The sequence below is a fragment of the Cibotium barometz genome, chromosome 6 (assembly GCF_041138505.1).
Source record: "Cibotium barometz isolate CiBa-2024 chromosome 6, ASM4113850v1, whole genome shotgun sequence".
NCBI lineage: Eukaryota > Viridiplantae > Streptophyta > Polypodiopsida > Cyatheales > Cibotiaceae > Cibotium > Cibotium barometz.
Window position 1 is genome coordinate 29,789,878 of NC_141051.1, and position 22,560 is coordinate 29,812,437.

The 22,560-nt window shown below is 45.2% G+C and overlaps 2 protein-coding genes across 7 annotated transcripts in view; one reads left to right on the forward strand and one right to left on the reverse strand.

Annotated features, from left to right (window-relative positions):
• LOC147637617 (Metallopeptidase M24 family protein) overlaps positions 1-22,560 on the reverse strand; it is a 212,691-nt gene that overhangs the window by 126,840 nt on the left and 63,291 nt on the right. The window lies entirely within an intron of this gene.
• On the forward strand, positions 9,734-11,870 carry LOC147637619 (uncharacterized). The gene has a single exon (XM_086798828.1). The coding sequence runs from the start codon at positions 9,734-9,736 to the stop codon at positions 11,690-11,692; it is 1,959 nt and encodes a 652-aa protein (XP_086654954.1). The 3' UTR covers positions 11,693-11,870.

A 22,560-nucleotide genomic window follows, 5' to 3' on the forward strand; every position in this document is an offset into this window, starting at 1 on the left:
TCTATATGGTTATCATTGGCCAAGTGATTCTTGGGCTTTATGCTTTTATGGTTTCATATAATTTACACTTTTATGGCTTCCTTTATTGGGATATAATGGATTTATGAAACATGATATTTTATGGATCAAGGATTTTCTCTACAATTATCTCAATGGCCGAAATGCCTATAAACTATGTGTAGCATCTATTACATATTATCGATGGACAACTTTTTTGCGACTTGGCACAAGGAGAGGAGAGAAAAGAGAGATCTTGGATTTCTAAAAAATAAGAGAAAAAAATACCCCTACTGTCATGGCCCTGTGAAAATGGAACAGCACAAGTGTGGGCATGGTGGTTGCTGAGTCAGAATATTGAATGATTCACATGGGGGGTGCCCGGACAGAGTTAAAGATGTGTGGACATCCCTAGGTGTGAAGAGGGGGAACTAGAACATTAAACTTTTAATGTTTATTAAAGTTGCCCCTAGGCCTTACTGGCCCCTAGGGACTTTTAAAGTTTGGGGCCCTAGGATTATTATGGGGAGGAGGCCACTCCACTTTTGGAGTGTGTGCTTCTCTCTCCTCCCCCTCTCTCTAGCTTTTGGGAAAGAGAGTCGTGGAGCACTCTTGTGGGTTCTCATGCATGGAAAAGCTGAGGAGAACTGGTCGACTACTGATTAAGGGCTGCTGCTGCTGCTGATTTCTGTGTGCTGGAGCAGGCCGTACAGCAGCCGTACAGGTCTGTACGACAGCAAGTACAGCTGTGGACAGAGGGGGCGTTGAACTGTAAGACAGAGACAGGCTGCAACAGGCGGCTGCAGCTGCTGAACTCAGACTGTACAGGCTATACGACTGCAAGTACAGTTCTGTACTTTTGCAGGTACACTGTACGGCCAGATCAGGTGCAAGTACAGGTGCTGGGCATCACTGTTGCAGGCGGCGCAGGCGACCAGCAGCAAAACAGCAGGCGGCTACTACTGGCTGTGCAAGTACAGGTGTGTACAAGTGCTGGCTGCAGGCAAGGACAGTTTCTGGCACGTATCCCGAGGTGGTACAGACTGGTACAGTGCTGTATTTCAGGACTGTACAGACAGGTACAGAACTGAGGTGGACACAAGGAGGAGGATACAGACAAGTACATGCACACATGTGAAGCAGGGTTGTGGAAACAAGTGCCTGCAAGTACAGATTGATACCGTTGCTTCCTCCAGTGTAAATACACGGGCTGATTTTGGTAAGCTCCGCATCTGTTTATCTATCTCTCTTTCTACTGCTTGATGTCTGTTGCAGATTTGAGTTATCTGGCCCCTTGTGAGAGGAGGGGTATGGCAGATTGACAAGGGTTGAGACAGAGGTTGAACAATACATGTATGTATGAGCTGAGATGTTGAATCATGTGCTTGAGTTATGCCAGATGTATGCTCATGGCTGCCCTGCTTAGTGGTCTTGGCTGATCAGAGGGAGGCACAGTGTGTTATTTTGATACACAGATCTGTGTGCATGGATCCTCTGTGCTAAGAGGGATTGTGGGCCGTCAGATTGGACATACAGGTGTAATCTCTTGGCTGATTTTTGTTGTACTCAGCCATTCATATTTTTGGAATTGAATAAAGAAATACCGCAAGGGGCGCCAAGCTTTGGGGCCAACAGGTGTCGCTTTGTTTTCAGATTTGGGCACTCTAGCCCCGATCTTTTCTGTTTTCATATCTAGACTACAAGTGGACGGGTGACTGCTAGTCTACCGCACTTTGGTTTCTATCAGAGGCCGGTTTCAAGGTTCCGTTGCCGGGACCAATCATCAACTTTCTGAAGGGGGTGAGCTCATGGTTGCTTTGAAGAAAGCCATCGCTGAAAAATTCAGCAAACATGTCTGATACAGAGGATGAGTACTTCTATCATGAAGAAGAAGAGCAAGAGACTTCTCTTGAGAGAGATGTATCTGAGGATATTTTTGCAGGAGAACAGGCTGCAGATGTTGAGCCTTATGAGGATGTAACACAGCCAGAAGATGTGCATGGTAAAGAGGATGATGATGCTCGGTTCAAAGATCGTTTGGCTAGTGTTATGGATACTTTTATGCAGCTCACACAGAGTGAGAGATTTGCTGAATTTATGAGATCTCGCACAAAACCCCGCACAGAGCCCGAGAAAGAGAAGAAGAAGGTTCGTTCAAAGAATCTTCCTCAGGGTCATAGTGGTGCCATCCCACAGGAACCATCTTTTGGCCAGTTTCCGAATATGCAGCATGCTTATGGTGCAAACTCTCAGAGTTCCTTCTATGGACAGCCACCTATTCCTCAGCAGAATATGCATCCACGTTATTTTGATGGTGGCTCGGTGTTCCAATCTATGACTGGGGGTTATCCTCAGGGAGGCATGGGTATGCACGGGCCTTTTGGAGCTAATTTTCAGCCTGGTATGCAGGGGAATATGTATGGTGGTATGCAGTCCGGTATGCAAGGAAATATGTTTGGAGGCATGCAACCTGGGATGCAAGGCAATATGTTTGGTGGTATGCAGCCAGGTATGCATAATGGAATGTTTGGAAACATGGCTGGAATGTATGGTATGCCTGGTATGGGAATGGGAAATGTTGACCCAATGATGGGTATGAATGTTGGGGGCAGCAATCTTGCGAAACCACTTCCATATGATAATCTAACGCCTATGGGAAAGGCAAAGGATTACAAGGAAGGGGGAGCTGCAGTGAAGTTTGATACATTCAGTGGGGCCAAAGATAAATTGAAAGCACTTACCTTTTTACAGCAGTTTGATGCTGCTTTTTCTGGTGGGAATTACACAGAGTCCTCTAAGGTGAGGAAAATCAGTCCAGCAGGTACAAATCAGGTACAGTCCACATGGCAACAAGTACAATCTGGTTTTCAGCAGGTACAGTCCACGTGGGCAGCAAGTACAATCAGATTTTCAGCACACGTGTGGGTTTTCAGCAGCAGGTACAATCCATGGGAGGCAGGCGATGAAGAGAAATGCAGAAATTCAACCTTCTGAGAGGCAGGCGATGGAGAGCATGGGGGAGAATAACAGGCAATGATGAGAAAATCGGCCAACCTTCCCCCGCGTGTGAAGAATTACTAATTTTTTCATACAAAAGCTTATCCCAAAGTTTTTAAAAGGGTACAGAATATTAAAAGGGTATTTAAAATGCTCATGGGCACCCTAATATAATAATGTCCAATCCCTAATTTAAATGTGTGTGAACACATTGGCCTAAAAATATTACAGTTGGCCATAACTTAGAAATTTTACATTTTTAAAAGGGAAAAATGGTAATACTTACCACCTGTTCGCACGCCACACCAACGAGTCAGCAAACAGCACTCCACGGTACACTGGGGACATTCCTGTCCAGTGTACTGCCACAGCATAACAGGCAAACACACGCAAACAAGTCATGCAAAAACAAGTTTATGCATGCAGGCATAAATGCATGTGTACATGTAATGGACGAAATCTCCCTTTCATGAAACTTGTACAAGAAGTTCCTGTCAGGCACAAAACTGGCACGACAGAAATATAAAAATGTCTTGGTCTTCCTATGGAGTGACAGTCCCATAGATAAGACGCCATCCTGGCCATACACGGGTGGCACGAACAGGCTCCCGTCCATACAGCACGAAGCAGGTCACACACGGGTGACACGAAACTGGTTTCCGTCCATGTGACACAGCATTGGTCACACACAGGTGGCACTAATCTGGCTCCCGTCCATGTGACACCAAAAGACTGGCCCTTACATGGGACACTGGCCTAGCCCCATGTGAACATGGCACAAATCTGGCCTCTCTATGGAGTGACAGTCCCATAGAAGTGGCTCCAAAAATGGAGATGGACCAAATGGTGACAGGCTCAAAAGGCTAAAGTAGCTCCTTAACAGTCTTCTAGATAGGTCTGTGATGCATACATAATCCAAATCGTCGGCAAGCCTGTGGAAAAGTGAGGACATGTCCTTGAGTGTCAATTACATCTTGAATAACCCTTATGCCTTGTTTTGCTAGATTATAACTTTTCGTGGCTCTATCTCTGCCAAAGATTGCACAAATATTTTACTCCAGTGAATACTTTCAAGTCTCATTGAGCTTCCTTGAGGATCTTGTCTTCTTGTCCAAGATAGATGAAATAGCACTAATCCCCAATCTTGAATCATCATGTTAGCATAGTGACACCCCACTATTTTTCCTTCAAATTTGCCAAGGACTACTTCATAATGATCTAAGATCCATTGCCCAAAAGCATCAGTGCACATAGTATTGCGTGCGCATAAATCTACAAGCATTAGCGTCTCAGGTTGCTGCTGCTCAAAAAACACCTCCAATAATATATATACCTAGATGAATCCAGGTCCAGTGCTTTTGCATCACAACACAGACTCCCAAACTGTCTCTCAAAAGAGAACTCGCATCACAGCACAGCATACCATACAATCGACACACCTGTACCAACCTTCTCTACCTTCCAAGGGTACTATCCATCTCTATCATGGAATTCCCTGTTCCCTGTCCAATCAGTAGTTAGCAAGGCTGTACCATACATGTGTCCATTCCTGTACCTTCTGCCTGCATGTGACCTATCTCCTGGAGAAACCCAAATACATGTTTCCTCGAGAATCCTACGACGTGTTTCCACACGAAACCCTTAGGCCTGTTTCCCTTTGAAACTTCTGTCCTGTTTCCATATAGAACCATTCATGGCACCATTCAACAACAGAGCCAACAATGGCATACATCTAGTTACCTATTCCCTCATGAAACATCTGGAAACATAAAGATGCCCATAACTGTAGGTCCCTCTGTTTCTTTCTAGCAGGAAGAAAACAATCTGCTCCATGAGCACGCGGCCATGCGAGCTTGCATCACTCCCATGCCAAGAAACACTACCAGGTGACCTTGTACTTGCAACCAAAAACCCAAGTACATAGCTGAATTTGCAGCCAAACAAAAACAGCCCATAAACAGTCTCAAAACAGTCGTGAACCAAAGCAAAGAGAAGCTGAAAGTTCCATCAGTTGAACGCCATCGACATGATGTCTATGTTCATGAAAAACCAGCCCCTCCTTTCAAATAGTGTGCAGCTGTCCCATATATCAGCTGTCGTACAGCAACCGCTTGTACCGGCTGTACCTGTCCGTACACATATGCCTGCAATCGTACACCTGAATCTGCAGTCGTACAGCTGAACTCGCCGCCTGTACCTGCGGCTGTACCTGCCTGCACCGCCTGTAGCTGCAGCAGCCGTACACTGTAGCTGCAGCAGCCGTACACTGTACTGCAGTCGCACAGATCCACACGGGCTCTTCTGTGCGCAGCCAAAAACCAGCAGCCCCATATATGCAGTCGACTTCTCCTCTCTTCCACACATGAGAGCTTGCACACTTCCCAAAAAGCTAGAGAGAGGGAGAAGAGAGAGACGTGGGCCTCCAAAAGTGGAGTAGTCTCTATAAATTGCCTTGGGGTCTCTCAAGGCTTTAAAACCTTTATAACTTTAATTTTTGCCCACCAAAGGTTATAAAACCTTTTTAAATTAAAGTCTCTTTGCCCCCTTCGCACTTGGGGTTGTCCACACATGGGTTTATTTTTTGACTCCAACCTGATGCCATTCACCCTGTCCACCATGTCCCCGTGCACACCTGCATACTGTCCAGAGAAAAACACAGGATCGTGACATACCCCCCTCTTGAAAAATAGCAAACGTCCTCGATTGCACTCAATGGCACAGTAAGGCATCTTATGAGCAAAGACTCCCCATACGACAAAAGCAATGGCCCTCCAATGCATCTGGGTGATAAAACAATCATCCTGCACAATAGGCCATACTGTCACGCCAAAGTGACGAACAACTCTTGCTTGTTCCTTCAGAACCTACAGCAAAAGTCTAAAACCAAATGGAAATACGTTAACTGTGTTAGCCAAAAACAAAATCATGCATCATTCTACATATGGCACACATATGCATGACACACATATGCATTCGCAAACAATATGCTCCTCAAAATGCTCTACCTTCTCCAAAGTAACAGTCTAAGGGCTGCTCGCAAGCCTTACGCCCATGGGCATCCCGCAGGACCCACGAGACTGATGGTACAACATGAGCATATGAAAGCACTCAATGCATCCAAACACTACATCCACCAAGTACTTCCCACATATGTCTCATGGCCATCCTGCAGGAGTCACACCCAGTGGTGCATCCATGAACATAATAAAGCACTTGATGTATCATACCAATATACATGCAGCACATGACACAATCCACAGTATTACCCAATGTATTCTCAATGGTACCAGGATCCAATGGCACCAGAATACAATAATACCACAAAAAGTGTATAAATACATGCACAAATAAAGTTCAATCCATATATGAACCAAACCAACTCTACTGCTCGCAAGACTTATGCCCTCCATAGAGTTATCCATAGTTGCAGTTATAGTTCAAGGTGCGGCCGACTGTGAGCCATACCCAACTTTACCATCTCATGTGTCTAGAACACAAGATCATAGAAGTCCCATAAGCAGATGTACTGTCAGCCTCAGTACCTTCGGGTGAATACAAAGATGTCACCAAGCGACTCCTAGATGACAACTGAGCCTGTCTGTAACAAGGGAGCGGAGGTGCTACCCCCCTCTTGAGCATCAGGCAATGCTCCAGACCCATGCTCTGCTGAACCTGAATGAGCCGTAACAAGAGTCGACTCCAACTCAAAGGCATCAAGATAAAGCTGCAAATCCTGAGGTGAATCTGCTAAGTCACCCTCCTCCATCCACTTCGCATCCATCAGTGAACCTCCTCCATCCACTTCGCATCCATCAGTAACAGGTCTTGAACTTCACAAGATAGCGACAGGAAACTTTACCTTGTACCTTTCTTTCCTTATGTGCCAGTATCTGCTCAGGAATAAGAACCTCGTCAAGTTCCTCTGCTTCCATCTGAGCCTCATCTGATATATCCCAACCTTCTCTACCTTCCAAGGGTACTATCCATCTCTGTCATGGAATTCCCTGTTCCCTATCCAATCAGTAGCAAGGCTGTACCATACATGTGTCCATTCTTGTACCTTCTGCCTGCATGTGACCTATCTCCTGGAGAAACCCAAATACATGTTTCCTCTAGAATCCTACGACCTGTTTCCACATGAAACCCTTAGGCCTGTTTCCCTTTGAAACTTCTGTCCTGTTTCCATACAGAATCATTCATGGCACCATTCAACAACAGAGCCAACAACGGCATACATCTAGTTACCTGTTCCCTCATGAAACATCTGGAAACATAGAGATGCCCATAACTATAGGTCCCTCTGTTTCTTTCTAGCAGGAAGAAAACAATCTGCTCCATGAGCACGCAGCCATGCGAGCTTGCATCACTCCCATGCCAAGAAACACTACCAGGTGACCTTGTACTTGCAGCCGGAAACCCAAGTACATACCTAATTTGCAGCCAAACAAAAACAGCCCATAAACAGTCTCAAAACAGTCCCGAACCAAAGCAAAGAGAAGCTGAAAGTTCCATCAGTTGAATGCCATTGACATGATGTCTATGTTCATGAAAAACCAGCCCCTCCTTTCAAATAGTGTGCAGCTGTCTCATATATCAGCTGTCGTACAGCAGCCGCCTGTACCGGCTGTACCTATCCCGTACACATATGCCTGCAGTCGTACAGTCGTACACCTGAATCTGCAGTCGTACAGCTGAACTCGCCGCCTGTACCTGCAGCTGTACCTGCCTGTACCTGCAGCAGCCTGACCTACGCCACCTGTACCTGCAGCAGCGGTACACTGTACCTGCAGCAGCCGTACACTGTACTGCAATCGCATAGATCCACACGGGCTCTTCTGTGCGCAGCCAAAAACCAGCAGCCCCATATATGCAGTCGACTTCTCCTCTCTTCCACGCATGAGAGCTTGCACACTTCCCAAAAAGCTAGAGAGAGGGAGAAGAGAGAGATGTGGGCCTCCAAAAGTGGAGTAGTCTCTATAAATTGCCTTGGGGTCTCTCAAGGCTTTAAAACCTTTATAACTTTAATTTTTGCCCACCAAAGGTTATAAAACCTTTTTAAATTAAAGTCTCTTTGTCCCCTTCACACTTGGGGTTGTCCACACATGGGTTTACTTTTTGACTCCAACCTGATGCCATTCACACTGTCCACCATGTCCCCGTGCACACCTGCATACTGTCCAGAGAAAAACACAAGGTCGTGACAGATCCTATGCATCTATCGAGTGAGGAGAAGCCTGGCATCGAAAGGGAAGGCTTTTCAATGGATCGAAAGCATCAATCCACTCCCACTCTACTAGATCCCACTTAAGATATCTGATAGGACTACCACCATATAGCCAAAAACACCAAGAGCCATGAGTCACTATCTGAGGAGAGGGGTCAATGAACCAATGCTTCCCGAACAACCAATAATCCTCACTGGACTAAGCCTAGTATCTGGGATAATCCCCTCCATGCTACATCTCAATCTCCCTCCAAGCATGATAGAGTAGATGATGCAATCTGAATTCTCCTGGCCCGGGAGAGCAATGACCTACAAAGGTATGCCTATCCTCAAAAAGACTCCCAGCCAACTCGGTCCATGAAAGGTCCCAGAGAGCCATTCATGCGGAATAGCTGCATCAATCTGATCAATACGTATGCGAGAGCCCCTAAGATGTGGTCGTGAGAGGCCTTCAGCCAAGCAGGGAGCCTCGGAAGACTTTTATTCTTGCATGGACTCCCTCTCATGGTGGCTGTTGGATGCTAGTGTGCGATGGATCTTCACGGAGGCCCATTCTCGTGGTCTTAGTTTCTCTTTCGAGGACTGCATTGCACCTAGTTTGAGTAGAGCTTGGGGCCACCTCAAGCTTGTGTGCTAGATCTCACATTGCCTGGGGGTCCCTTTGCACAGGTCTAGTAAAATAGGCAGCTCCTTGCAATCTTCATTCAAATCATCCGCTTTGGGAAGGGGATATCTATTCTTGATCATGACTTTATTTAACTTTTTATAGTTGACACGCGTTCTCCAACTTCCGTTCTTGTGCTTCAGAAGTACCGGTGTCCCCCAAGGAGATTTACTCTTATGAATTTGTCCAGGGTTGTAGGAAACGACTGCGCCGCAGGAGGAAATGCCGTTTCAGCGTTTCCTGCAGCGGCGAACGTTTCTAATACGCGGAAACGTGCAAGAAACGTTACACGTTATTTTTCTGCCACGTGTTAAATCGCCTCAATAATTAAATTTTTTTTTTGGGCTTTTTCGTTTCGCGTAAGTGACGCGTTAGTTTTTTAACGCGTAGAATTAAAATGCGTGTTCTCTGCGCGTTGCGTCGTCTCTGCGCGTTGCGTCGTCTGGCGCCATCGTCGTCTGTCAACAATGCGAAGCAAGACTTGGACCAAGCATTGTCTACATAAATGGGCAGACCACTTCAGCATTCGTACTCTCTTTCTCTCTCTCTCTCTCCATCACCATGTCTGCCTCCAATGTCACTGGAGAAACAGTCTGAGGGTAGAAATCCTAGGAAAGAGTGCTTCTGCTTTGATTGTGCGCCACGTACTGTGATCTTTGAGCATTGCAAGTGTCCACTTATCATTAGAGGCTATCTATCCCTTGACCACGCCATCCGAGAGAGAGCCCGCAAGTGCAAGTGTCCGAGCATCATACTCTTACCAGAGTGGTTGTGTGCTAACAAACAGAACACTGCTTTTCCACCAATCACCCGAAGGAGAGCACCGCTATTTTCTTGAACCTCGCCACAATATGTTTTCCTCACCATCTGCTTCACAAGGTCCTCCACCAATAGGGTTTCGGGTAAAAACACCACATTCTCCGGAGCCTTTATGGAAGTACGTGACAGAGAAAGGTGCATTTGGTAAAGGTGGGACGAAAAAATGGGCTTGCTCATTTTGTAATCGAGAGTTTGGAGGATCCTATCCTCGTGTGCGCGCACATTTGTTGGGGATCACAAAGGAGGGGATCCAACTTTGTTCGAAGGTTTCACCAGAAGACAAGGCACGTATGGCTAGAGAAGAGCATGAAAGTGCTAGCAAAAAGAAGCAGAAGATCACTCATGCTACACATGCGTCCGGGAAGCAATCCTTGTCGCAGCCTTCGGTGGAAAGTATGTTTCAAAATGCGTGTAGAGAAGAAGTGGACGAGGCAGTGGCTCGCTGTTTCTATGCTAATGGTTTGTCCTTTACTCTTGCCCGTTCTCCATACTTTCACTCCATGGTTTCTGCTATTTCTTCTTTTGGGAAGGGTTATAAAGCCCCAAACTATGAGAAATTGCGGACCACACTCTTGGAGAAGGAGCGAGAAAGAGTGGCTACTTCCCTCTGTCCAGTGGAGGCAAGTTGGGCGGAGTATGGCTGCTCCATCATTTCAGATGGGTGGACAGATACAGCGAAGAGGCCTTTGCTTAATTTCATGGTGTCAAACTCTCATGGAGTATTGTTCAAGAAGTCCGTGGACACAAGTGGGAACCAGAAGACAGCAGAATTCATAGCGCAGCTTCTCAAGGAGATTATTATGGAGGTTGGCCCTAAAAACGTGGTTCAAGTGATCACAGACAGTGCAGCAAATTGCAAGTTGGCCGGTCAACTCATCGAAGACGAATTCCAGCACATCTTCTGGACTCCTTGTGCAACTCATTGCTTGAATCTTTTACTCAAAGACTTATCTATAATTGAGTGGATGAATACAGCTATAAACAACGGTAAGAATGTGCAGCAATTCATAGCCAATCATGATGCTACGAGGGCAATGTTTAGCAAGCATTCCAAGCTTAAGCTCATAAGAGCAGGCGATACCAGGTTTGCCTCAAACTTCCTTATGCTCCATCGACTTGCCAAGGTGAAGGAACCCTTGAAGCATCTTGTCACAAGTCAGGAGTGGGAGAAATGGAAGAGCCAAAGCAATGCTGCTCAGGAGGTGGAGGATCAAATTCTTTCAGCTGCATTTTGGGAGGGGATTGAAAAATATGTAAAGGTTTGTTGGCCAATTTTGGCCATGCTTCGCATTGTTGATAGAGACGAGCCATGCATGGGCTTTGTGTATAAGGGCATTGACCAGGCACTTGAGAAAATCAAGGAGACGCTCTTGGAGTATACAAGTGGTGAAGCAATGCACAAAGAAATTCGTGCAATTGCAGAATACAGGTGGAATATGCTTCATTCTCCCCTTCATGCCACTGCCTTTCTTCTCAATCCTATGTTGTTCTTAAAGAATGCACATAAGGATAAGGAAATCATGAGAGGATGGAGGTATACCTTGGACAGGATATGTCAGAATGCCAATGAAAGGACTATCTACAAGGCTCAATTGGCAAGGTACATTGGGAAGCAGGATGATTTTGCAGACATTGACGCTCCTGGGGACATGCTAAAGTTATCTCCTGTTGCGTGGTGGCAAATGTATGGTGTAGGTACTCCTCAATTGCAAAGATTGGCTATAACTCTCTTGTCTCAAGTTTCGAGTGCATCCGCTTGTGAGCGGAATTGGTCTACATATGGCTTCATACACTCCGTCAAGCGCAATCGCCTTGGCCATAAGATGGCAGAGGATTTGGTATATGTCCATAGTAACCTCAGGTTAACCTCTCGAAAAGATTCATCATATAAGATGGGTCCATGTCATCAATGGGATGTCATAGAAGAAGATCCCATAGATGAATGGTCTGAGCAACAAGTTGATGTAGAAGACTTGACTCCAATGTCTTGATCTATGAAATTTGAGATTTCTTTATTCTTTTTGCCTATGTCAATTTTCAATATAATGTTCTTTAATGTCATGTTAAAACTCATCCTACCCCCGACGTTTCCTACTACCTATGCTCACCGTTTCCTTTGCCGTTTCGACGTTCGACGTTTCCTTGCCAGAAACGTTTCGTGTGACTTAGAATTTGTCCCATCTTGAGATATTCGGACAACTGTCGGGCAATCTCATCCTCTTCCAGTTGGCTCATCCTATAAGGTGCAATGCTCACAAGCTGAGACCCTAGAACTAAATCAACCTTATCATCAACCGACCGACTGGGCGGAAGACCATGAGGTAACTCAGCTGGGAAAACATTGGCAAACACTGTCTTGATGTTCTCCAAAGCTTGTGTCTCCCATACATGAAGACTAACTGAATTAAACTCACAATTAACATCAAATGGCATGGTACCTAGAACACATTGAAACGCTTCATAATTAGAATTCTTTACTTCATAATTAGAATTCTTTACTATATTATGAAGTTCAACCGAGTTTACAAGAGTAGTGGATGGGACATCAAAATCACCCTGTAGACAGAATTGGACACCATCCATGATGACATATAGCTTATGACCCTTCCAATCTATCTGCACATTGTGGTTATGAAACCACGCGTTTCCTGTAATAACATATACTCATCTAGATTTATAATCATGAAATCTAGTGGCTCTGAGTAGCTCTGTATAGTTATAAGCAACTGAGATATCTGCCAATCCAAAGCTGTGTTGCCCGATAGCATGTCGACACTATAATGGTGATCACTTCGCTGCGTCTTTACTTCCAACTTGTGCACAAGCTTGGCATTCATGAACATCCTTATTACCTCCGTAGGAGTGAAAACTTTCATATTAAAGCTACAACCCTTGCAAGAACTATGATCTAAAATAATAGTATGTACGGAAGTAATTTTACCTTTAGCCTCGATCGTATGCGCTCCCTTTGACTTTGACTTGCCCTTCGATTGTAGGTAGTTCGTCCTCATGTGCTGTTGTTGACCACAAGTGAAGTACCGAACCTCCTTGATGTACTGAAGGGTCTGCTCTGCTTTCTTTGATTTCTTTGAACCGAGGTCTCCCAAAGTCTATGATTAACTCTGGGTCTCTACAAAATCTGTGGAGTCTTCCCATGTTGAAACTTTTGTTTATGTTGGGATCTTGCCTGAGTCAATGAGGGTTATTGGGGTTTCTTTGGCTGTTTCTAGCAATTCATTTTGATAGAAAGAGCAAACGATGAGAGGAATACTTGGAAATCACGACATCTACTACTCCTAGACACCCATACCTCTTTAGCCTCTGCATTAGGGTGGCTTTGATACCAACTATAAAGTCCTTCCCAAAATCTGCTCTAAACACAGCTAAAAACAAGGTTAGTCCTAGATCAAATCATAAGGTAGTAGGCTAGCTCACCTCCCAACCGCGATTGGCATCCACCGATCTTCCCTGAGCCAAGGTATGCTTCATGCAGAATCCCATAGGCCCATATCTAGCTCCGGCGTCCCTTACCGTTGAAGCATGCCCATAGTTCTTGGACACGCCAACCTATGCTCTCGCCATGTGTGTGGCATGAGCATATTTGCTCTCCTAGTCCAAGCTAGAGTCTAGACCTTCAGTGGTGCATCCGCACAATTGTTTATCATAATAACCCAAGCTCTCACTTATATATTGATAACTATGCCATAAATAGCTAACTTTCTATAAAAGGCCATTAAGCTTGTTTTATCAATCGAGGAACCCTAGCCAAGTATCTGCCTGTTAATAACTAATCTTGGGGCCCTCTAACCTTGCTAGATTAGGTCCCTAATCCATAACTAGGTACATAACAAATTCCCCTTGAGGTGCTGGGTGGACGCATATTTTTGATCCATGGAAAGACTTCGAAGAGTCTTCCAATGCACAACTGTTGGTGTGCATCCCTCCCAGCTTGGCCACTGCATATAACGAGAGGCACTTGAAGTACGGCCATACTCATCCTTTGATATTGGGAGCCTTTGTCTCAAGAAGGATTTCATCTTGTTCCAAGGCTTCCAAATGAAGATGTCCAAATCTAGCATGCCAAAGATTGCTTGTGCAGGTACTTGTGTGAGAGTAAAGAGCTGTGAGTTTGTAGAGGCCATGGTCCTCAATGCCTTGCCATAAGATCCTGTTAGTTGTTGGATTTATGCTGTGTATGCACCCAGAGGAGTGCTAGTGATCATCAGTAGATTACTGGGGCACTTTTTACTTCAGTTAGTGGAGGTTTTTTCCCCCAGTTTAGCTCAGTTTCACTTATATGCAGTTTATAAGTGTTTTGGTCCACCCGGCACATTTATGGCCGGACATGTGAACACTTATCTTTAGGGTCACTATCATGTGGCTATTGTACTTCACTTTTTATAAATCAAGCATATTGAAGTCGTGTTCTCTCTGTGTGTTGGTTTTCCACGCCTGCTTGAGCTTGTGTAAATCCTAACCCTAACCCTTCATTGCCTTCAATTGGTATCAGAGCATTGACGCTTGCTCTGCCCTGCCGTACACTGCCAGTGTTGCTGCCCGTACAACTGTGCGCCATTCTGCTATTTCAGCATCTGCTACCCGTACACTCAGTCTGCACCGCCTTCAGCTACATCTGTGCGCCGTACTACTGATTCCGTACAGTAAGCGCAGCACTCAAGTACTGTACCTGCCCGTACAGTAAGCGCCGCCTGCAAATCGTCGCCTTCAGCACCCGTACCAGCTCTAGTCAACGCTGGTCGCCTAAGTGTACTCAGTCGACTTGCTTCCGTACAGTCAGCGCCTGTACCTGATACGCACATCTGAACCTGCAGCTGACGTGTACCTGCTCGCCCAGCACCGTACAGCATTGTCTGCTCCGTACCTTCAGTACCTGCACAGTACAGCCGACCAGAATCTGCTACGTCAACATTCGACTGTAGTTTAGCCTTCTGCCTCCGTACTGTACCTGCCTGCCCAGCTTCCGTACTGCTTTCGTACCTGCTTCCGTACAGCACCTCGACTGTAGTTGCTGTGTACCTGCACAATACAGTCGACTGTACTACTGCTCAGCACAGAAGTGGTAAGCATTACATATTTTGAATATTGGGCATTCTTATTTTCTCTGTGAAAATATACAGGCACAACAAGCAGATTTTCTAGCAAGGAAATATACAGGTTTTTTGCACAGTTTGGGTGCAGCAAATTTGGGCATTTTTGGGGCATTTTGGCATTGTGTACGCCATTTGCTGCTCTACTCAGTCATTGGTGCATTGACCTGCACATTCAGAGGATTGAGAGTGCAGGCATATTTGGGTGAACTGTATTCAGTGGAGTACAGTTATTATCAAGGTTTCTGCTATTGGGTTTTTTGGTAAACAGGTACAACATTGTGCGTAAGCATAATGGCAAATCAACAGCAAAGTGATGTATTCACATATTTGTCTAAGGAAGACAAATTGGATGGCACGAACTACTCCTTGTGGAGTTTTATGCTGAAAAATGTGCTTGTGGCAAAAGGTCTTTGGGATTTTGTTAGTGGTGATGAACCACGTCCAGGTCCATTGGCTCCAGAGACTCCTCCCCAAGGGGGTGCTCGTGGACGAGGACAACAGGTACAGGCTCCAGGACAGCCATTGCCTGTTCAAAGAACAACTGCTCAAAAGACATGGGATGCCAGGGATGCACAAGCTTTGTCACTCATTGCATTGTCAGTTCAGAGGTCCATTATACCTCATATCCGTTCAGCTGGCTCTTCACAGAATGCATGGGTGACTTTGGAGCAGATGTATGCTGCTCGTAATGAGGCTAGGATCTCATTTTTGAAAAGAGAGCTGGAAAATCAGAAAATGAATGAAGGAGATGATATGTCTAGCCACTTAAACAAGCTGCAGGATTTGAGAGAACAACTCATCAATGTGGATGAGATTATTCCTGAGACACAGCTTGTGTCCACCATCTTGCACTCTTTGCCAAGATCTTACTTGGCTTTTCATACCTCTTTGAACCTCAGCATGAGGAATGCTGTTGAACCCCTCAAGTATCAGGAACTTGTTGCTCTCTTACTACAAGAGGAGCAAATGAGGAAGAATATGAATATGAACACAAATGCTGAACAAGCATTTACTCTACAGGTCAAAAGGGGAAAGGAAAAACTCAGCCAAAGAGTGCAAATCAAAATTCAGGTGATGGTGGTTTTTCACAGGATACCAAGAAAAGTGATGGACAGCCCAAGAAGAAGGGCAAATGTCATTACTGTAAGAAGCCAGGTCACTACATCACTGAATGTAGGAAGAGGATTGCCAAAGAGAAGGCAAAGGAAGCTGGGATGTCTGTTAATGATGCTTCTAAAGCTCCTCCAGAGACTGCTTCTTTTGTTGAGGACAGGGATTACTGTTTTTATACATGCAGCTATGATGCCTCTTGGTCTTCACAGGCACTCAATTTGACAGAGCATGCATGTACTTGGTATTTTGATAGTGGTGCCTCAAAGCATATCACATCTCGCAGGGATTTGTTTAGTCATGTTGGCCCTGCCCCTGTTGGCAAAACTGTTCAGTGTGCCAACAATGCTTCATATCCAGTTCGTGGCATTGGGGAGATTCAGCTCACAGCCATTGATGGCTCCATTCTCCGCCTTACAGATGCCTTATATGTACCAGGGATAAAGAAGAATTTGTTGTCCATTTCTTCTTTAGCACATTGTGGAATGCAAGTCCACTTTGATGATGATAATTGCATGGTCAGAGACAAAGCTAATGCCTTGACCTTGATGCTTACTGGTACATTATGTCATGGACTTTATCAGTTGGATGCATTTCAGCCAGTGGGATCAGTCTGCTTATCATGCATTCACTCTTACTCCACCTATGGTTGATGCGGAGTTATGGCATGCTCGCATGGGGCATGTAAATTTTGGTAGTCTTATGCTTATGCAGCGACATAACATGTTTACAGATCTACCTCTCATGGAGAAGCCTCCAGATCACATTTGTGAAGAATGTATTTTGGGAAAAATGCACAGGTTTTCCTTCCCACGTGATCAGGCTCTAAGAGCAACTGCAAAGTTGCAACTTATACACACTGATCTTTGTGGTCCCATGCAGACGAAGTCATTAGGTGGTTGCTTTTATTTTGCAACATTTATTGATGACTTCTCTCGTATATGCTGGGTCTATCCTTTGACACAGAAATCACAGGTATATGATGCATTTTTGGCCTTTGTAGCACTTGCTGAGACAGAGTCAGGATGCAAGGTGAAGACTCTCCGTTCTGACCGAGGGGGGGAATATATGTCACATATGTTGAATTCCTTTCTTGGGAGTAGAGGTATAAAACATCAGTATACTACTCCTTACACTCCACAGCAGAATGGGGTTGCAGAAAGGAAGAATCGGTCACTCATGGAGATGGCCAGATGTATGTTAAAGGCAAAAAGGCTACCACATATCTTTTGGGTGGAAGCAGTAATGTGTGCTTGTCATATTTTGAATCGATGTCCCACAAAGGCATTGGTTTCTATTACTCCTTTTGAGGCTTGGCATGGCCGCAAGCCTTCTGTATCGCATTTTCGTATCTTTGGGTGTCTTGCATATGCACACATACCCAAAGAGTTGAGGAGGAAGCTGGATGATAAAGCCACAAAATGCATTTTTGTTGGGTATAGCCGTGAGAGCAAGGGCTACAGGTTATATGACCCACTATCCAGGAAGATATTCACTAGTCGGGATGTGATTTTTGATGAAAAATCAGAAATATCCATGGCTGGTTATGAGGCAAATCAGGCTGCAAATGATGTGTTTGAAGGTCTACTACCTATGGAGTTTCATTCCACAGTTGGTGATCCAACTAATGAGGGTACAGGACAGCCAGCAAATGATGTAGGTGGTGCAGAAATTCAGCAGCCAAATGAGCCAGAAGCTGAACCAAATATGGGGCAGCAGGCACCACAGGTCAGACATATACCTCGATGGTATTTGAGGACATTACAGGACAGCCATTTAGAGGGTCCTCTTGCTAGTCGTACTCGTAGGGAGACAAGGACCAATGAGCATGCACACATCATGGATTTGAATCTGGTTATGGCAGCCAGTTTACAGGATAATGATGAGCCTGATTCATTTGTGGATGCACGAGATAATGTGCATTGGAACAAAGCCATGCAGGATGAGCTTGATTCTATTAAAAGGAATCAAACATGGGATTTGGTTGATCTGCCCAAAGGCAAGAAAGCAATTGGTACTAAATGGGTCTATAAGTTGAAAAGACATGCAGATGGATCCATTGACAGGTACAAAGCCCGTCTAGTTGCAAAGGGCTATGCACAGAAGAAGGGCATTGATTATGAGGAGACATTTGCTCCTACATCCCGTATGTCGACACTTAGGTGTGTCATTGCATTGGCTGCACATCGTGGTTGGGTTGTTCACCAGTTGGACATAAAGACTGCATTTCTACATGGGGACCTCGAGAAGGAAGTTTATGTATTTCAGCCCATGGGATTTGCAGAACATGGTCATGAGGGGAAAGTTTGCAGGCTGAAAAAGGCCTTGTATGGTTTGAAACAAGCTCCACGAGCTTGGTATGCAAAAATAGATGCTTTTCTACTCACTCAGGGATTTGTGAACAGTCCATCAGAAGCCACTCTGTATGTAAAGAAAGAAGAGACAGATCTGCTGGTCATCAGTCTTTATGTGGATGATCTCTTGCTTATGGGATCAAATGATGACAAAATTGCAGCTTTTAAGGAGATACTGCAACAGACATTTGACATGTCTGACTTGGGCCTTGTACATTACTATTTGGGCATACAGTTTGTGCAGGATAACAGAGGCATTGGGGGGTTGCAATCACGCTATGTTGCTAAACTTCTGGAGAAGTTTAAATTTCAGGATTACAAGCCTATTAGTACTCCTATGGAGCCTGGGATGAAACTGTCACTACAAGATGACAGTGTTTCCTTTGATGCCACTACATATGCTCAGGCTGTTGGGTGCCTCATTTACTTGTGTAATACAAGGCCAGATATTCAGTATGCAGTCTCTCAGTTGAGCAGATTCATGCACAGCCCACGGTTGTCACATTGGCAAGCTGTGAAGCGTGTATTCCGTTATTTGCAGGGTACCTTGTCTCTTGGATTGCTTTATCCTGAGGGGGGTGACATGCAGTTACACGCTTACAATGATTCAGATTGGGCTGGTGATTTTGATACCAGACATTCCACTAGTGGAAATTGTTTCTTCCTTGGCTCTTCATGCATTTCTTGGCTAAGCAAGAAACAGACCACAGTGGCCACTTCGTCTTGTGAGGCAGAGTACAGAGCAGCCTACACTACTACTGTTGAGTGTGTTTGGCTGCGTCGTCTCATGACTGATATGGATATTTCAGTGGAGGAGCCTACACCTATCTATACTGATAGTCAGAGTGCCATTGCTGTGGCCAGGAATCCTGTGTTTCATGCTCGCACGAAACACATTGAGATTCACTATCATTTTGTTCGGGAGAGACTCTAGGCAGGAGATATCAGTCTGATCTACTGTCCTACAGATCAGAATGTGGCAGACATCTTCACCAAGGCATTACCACGTCCGAAATTTGAAGCATTCCGCAGTGCTTTGAATTTGTTTCCTTTTGGTGGATGATGTACAGTGATCACATATCACTCCAGGGGGGTTTGTTGGGTTTTATGCTGTGTATGCACCCAGAGGAGTGCTAGTGATCATCAGTAGATTACTGGGGCACTTTTTACTTCAGTTAGTGGAGGTTTTTTCCCCAGTTTAGCTCAGTTTCACTTATATGCAGTTTATAAGTGTTTTGGTCCACCCGGCACATTTATGGCCGGACATGTGAACACTTATCTTTAGGGTCACTATCATGTGGCTATTGTACTTCACTTTTTATAAATCAAGCATACTGAAGTCGTGTTCTCTCTGTGTGTTGGTTTTCCACGCCTGCTTGAGCTTGTGTAAACCCTAACCCTAACCCTTCATTGCCTTCATTAGTGAGAGGGTCCCAAATGATCACTGAGTCCTCTAGAAATTCCACCTCAGTGCCCAATTTGCAAATCTCGTGTACAGAAACGAGATGAAATCCTAAATCTGGCACATATAGCACTCTCAAGGTGTACTTCCATCCATTGCCATCTAGAATGAGGGGCATTGTCGCTTCGCCAAGAATGGGGACAATAGAGTTATCTTCAATGGCAACTGTGCTGCGGCGTTGCTGCTGCAGTTCATCAAGCCAATCCTTGCGATAAGTCATGTGGTTTGTAGGACCACTGTCCAAAATCCACTGAGGAGAGTTGGAACAAGAAGGAAGAGCTTGCTCAACCACTAGAGGGGGAGTCTCGGACTCAAGATCAATCAAGGTGACGAAAGATGACTCCTTCACAACTTTAGCAGATGAGCTTGTCCCTTTGTCCTTTGACTTCGCTTCCAAATCCCGTCATAAGTGCCCGTGTTTGGAGCAATAATCACAAACCTTCTGGTAATTAGGAGTTGAAGACCCCTTCGGCTTTGCATCCTTGGAGTCCTTAGAATCCGTAGAAGGAGGTGCTCCACCTCTTCCTTTGTTAGGCTGTCCCCCTCTCTGTCCAATAAAAGCCTGGGTACCTTTCTTTGAAGAAAAATCCTTGAATCTGCTTTCCTGATCAAGGACAATAGGCACCATCGCATCCTAGGTAATGGTTTCTGTCCGTCCTGAGGTAAGAAGTGAAGAATAGAAGCTCTCATATTTCCGGGGCAATTGAGCACATAGCCGGATGGCCATATCCTCAGAGGAAATCTCCTTCCCGCACTCAGAAATCTCAGATTGCAATGGCTCCAATTTGTCGATGTGATTCCGCATGGAAGTAGAATCACTAGGTGAAAGCTTTAACATTTGAAGCTCCAGGGAAACTCTCTTCATGGGTGTCTTCTGGTCGTAGATGTTGGGGAGTGTCTTCCAAGCAACATATGCATGGGTATCCAGTTTGATGTGAGCGATGACTGAGGGTTGAGAGTTCAGAAGAATGAATGACCGAGCATGGGCATTAAGCCGATCCCATAGAGCAGCTTCGTGCGTAAGGGCATCCCTCGTATCCTCATCCTTTGCGGTGTCCGGGTTGGGTCGGAGGACCGGTCAACTGATGAATACCAGAAGATCATAAGTCTCCAAGACTGCTTCCACTATGACTTTCCAGATGATGTAGTTTGTGCCATCCAACATGGCATTTGAAGGAAAAGTCGAAAGAGTGGGTATCTGAACCGCTCGGGGTTGGATGAGTGCCATGATGTACCTCCTCTGAAAAATGCAGCCACCAAAACAGCTCAAGAGCTACTCTCTGCACTTGTAGGGAGGGTGGCGGGAAAGAAAGAGAGTGGAGAGGAGAGAAAAAAGCGCAGATTTGCCCCTGCGGAGAAGAGAACGCATGTTTGAAACACTGCGGACAGCCACCAAGTTTGCGTGAAAACGCAGAAAATGAGCACCAATCAGCCTCCAATCAGCGATTCTAGGTCTAGGTGTTTGTGGGCTCTGATACCATGTTAGAGGGCAACGGACAATGTAGACGAATGACAAAAATGCTGAAGCTCCAAGAGAGAGATGAGAGAACAGCAAAACGCTGATGCACTAATCTCAACAACAACTAGCCCGTAGGCGAGGAGTGGACATCGTAGGCAGAGGGCTGAAGGTGCTCACCAAGAATGATCAAGGAATGATGATGAAATGAGGAGGAGGGCAGCATGTATATATACTCCTACATGAGCTGGCCGACTGCCTCCTAGTGTACTACACGACCTGAAAACTCCATAAAATGAGTGGGCAACCCACATCAAAGGCCCATAAAATAGGGAAAAAATATGGGGAATACTTGAGCATAGAAATGCCCCCCATAAACACCAGAAAATCCACCAATAGGAGATGATATATGCTCACACCTAGAACAAGGTCACTTATAGAGTGCCTGGCCATTTCACACAGGCTAACAATATGTCCATGCCCCAAATCTATGCCCAAAAGACCCAAGGTGCATGTGCCTAGGCCCAAACCCGTACTTGCGCATGTGCATGTGCATATATAATTGCTTCTTTATAAACCATTGTGACATGCGAGGGATTGATCGTCGTAAACAACCTTAGGCTTAACTAAACTGCACTTAATTATACTGAAGAGATAGACAATGGTGTCAATGCAATGCAATGCAGCTATATTAAATGAATGGTTACAATGAAGATCTATAAATAGATCTATGCTGTCCCTTGATGGTATCTATCTCGGGAAGAGAGAGATAAGCTGAATGCTGATGATGAGTGACTGTTCCCTTCTCCGATGCTGAGGTTCACCGCTTGGAATGCTGGCTTTCCTCTATGTAGGAGATAGGAGAATGATGACTGAATTCTGAATACTTACTGCATGCTGAATATGCTGATGTTGATGCTGAATATGCTGGATGCTGAACTCCACTAAACGATGAAGAGATGATGGAGATAATCTGAACTGAATGATGTGCAGCCCTTTTATACGAGTTACGATGCTGGTCGGGTTGGTATGCTGCTGTTGGCCAGCATACTGTACCTTCACGACTTCATCACATGCTCAATATGCTCTGTCGGCTGCTGAGTAATGTCCACGACTGCTGTCCATACCAGTCGGCGGGTTGTAGATGATGAGTCGGCTGCTGACCAGAGTCCACGACTTGATGTGATATATACTCTATATGCTTTATGTACCTGATGTGGGTGCTGTAGAAGCCCCAAACACAAGCTCATGCTATGATATATGCCTAGATAAATGGATTAATGCTTGGATAAACGGATTAATGCCTGGATAAATGCTTATGGATGCCATGTCACTTGTACAATCCATAGGGTGTACACGTGACAAC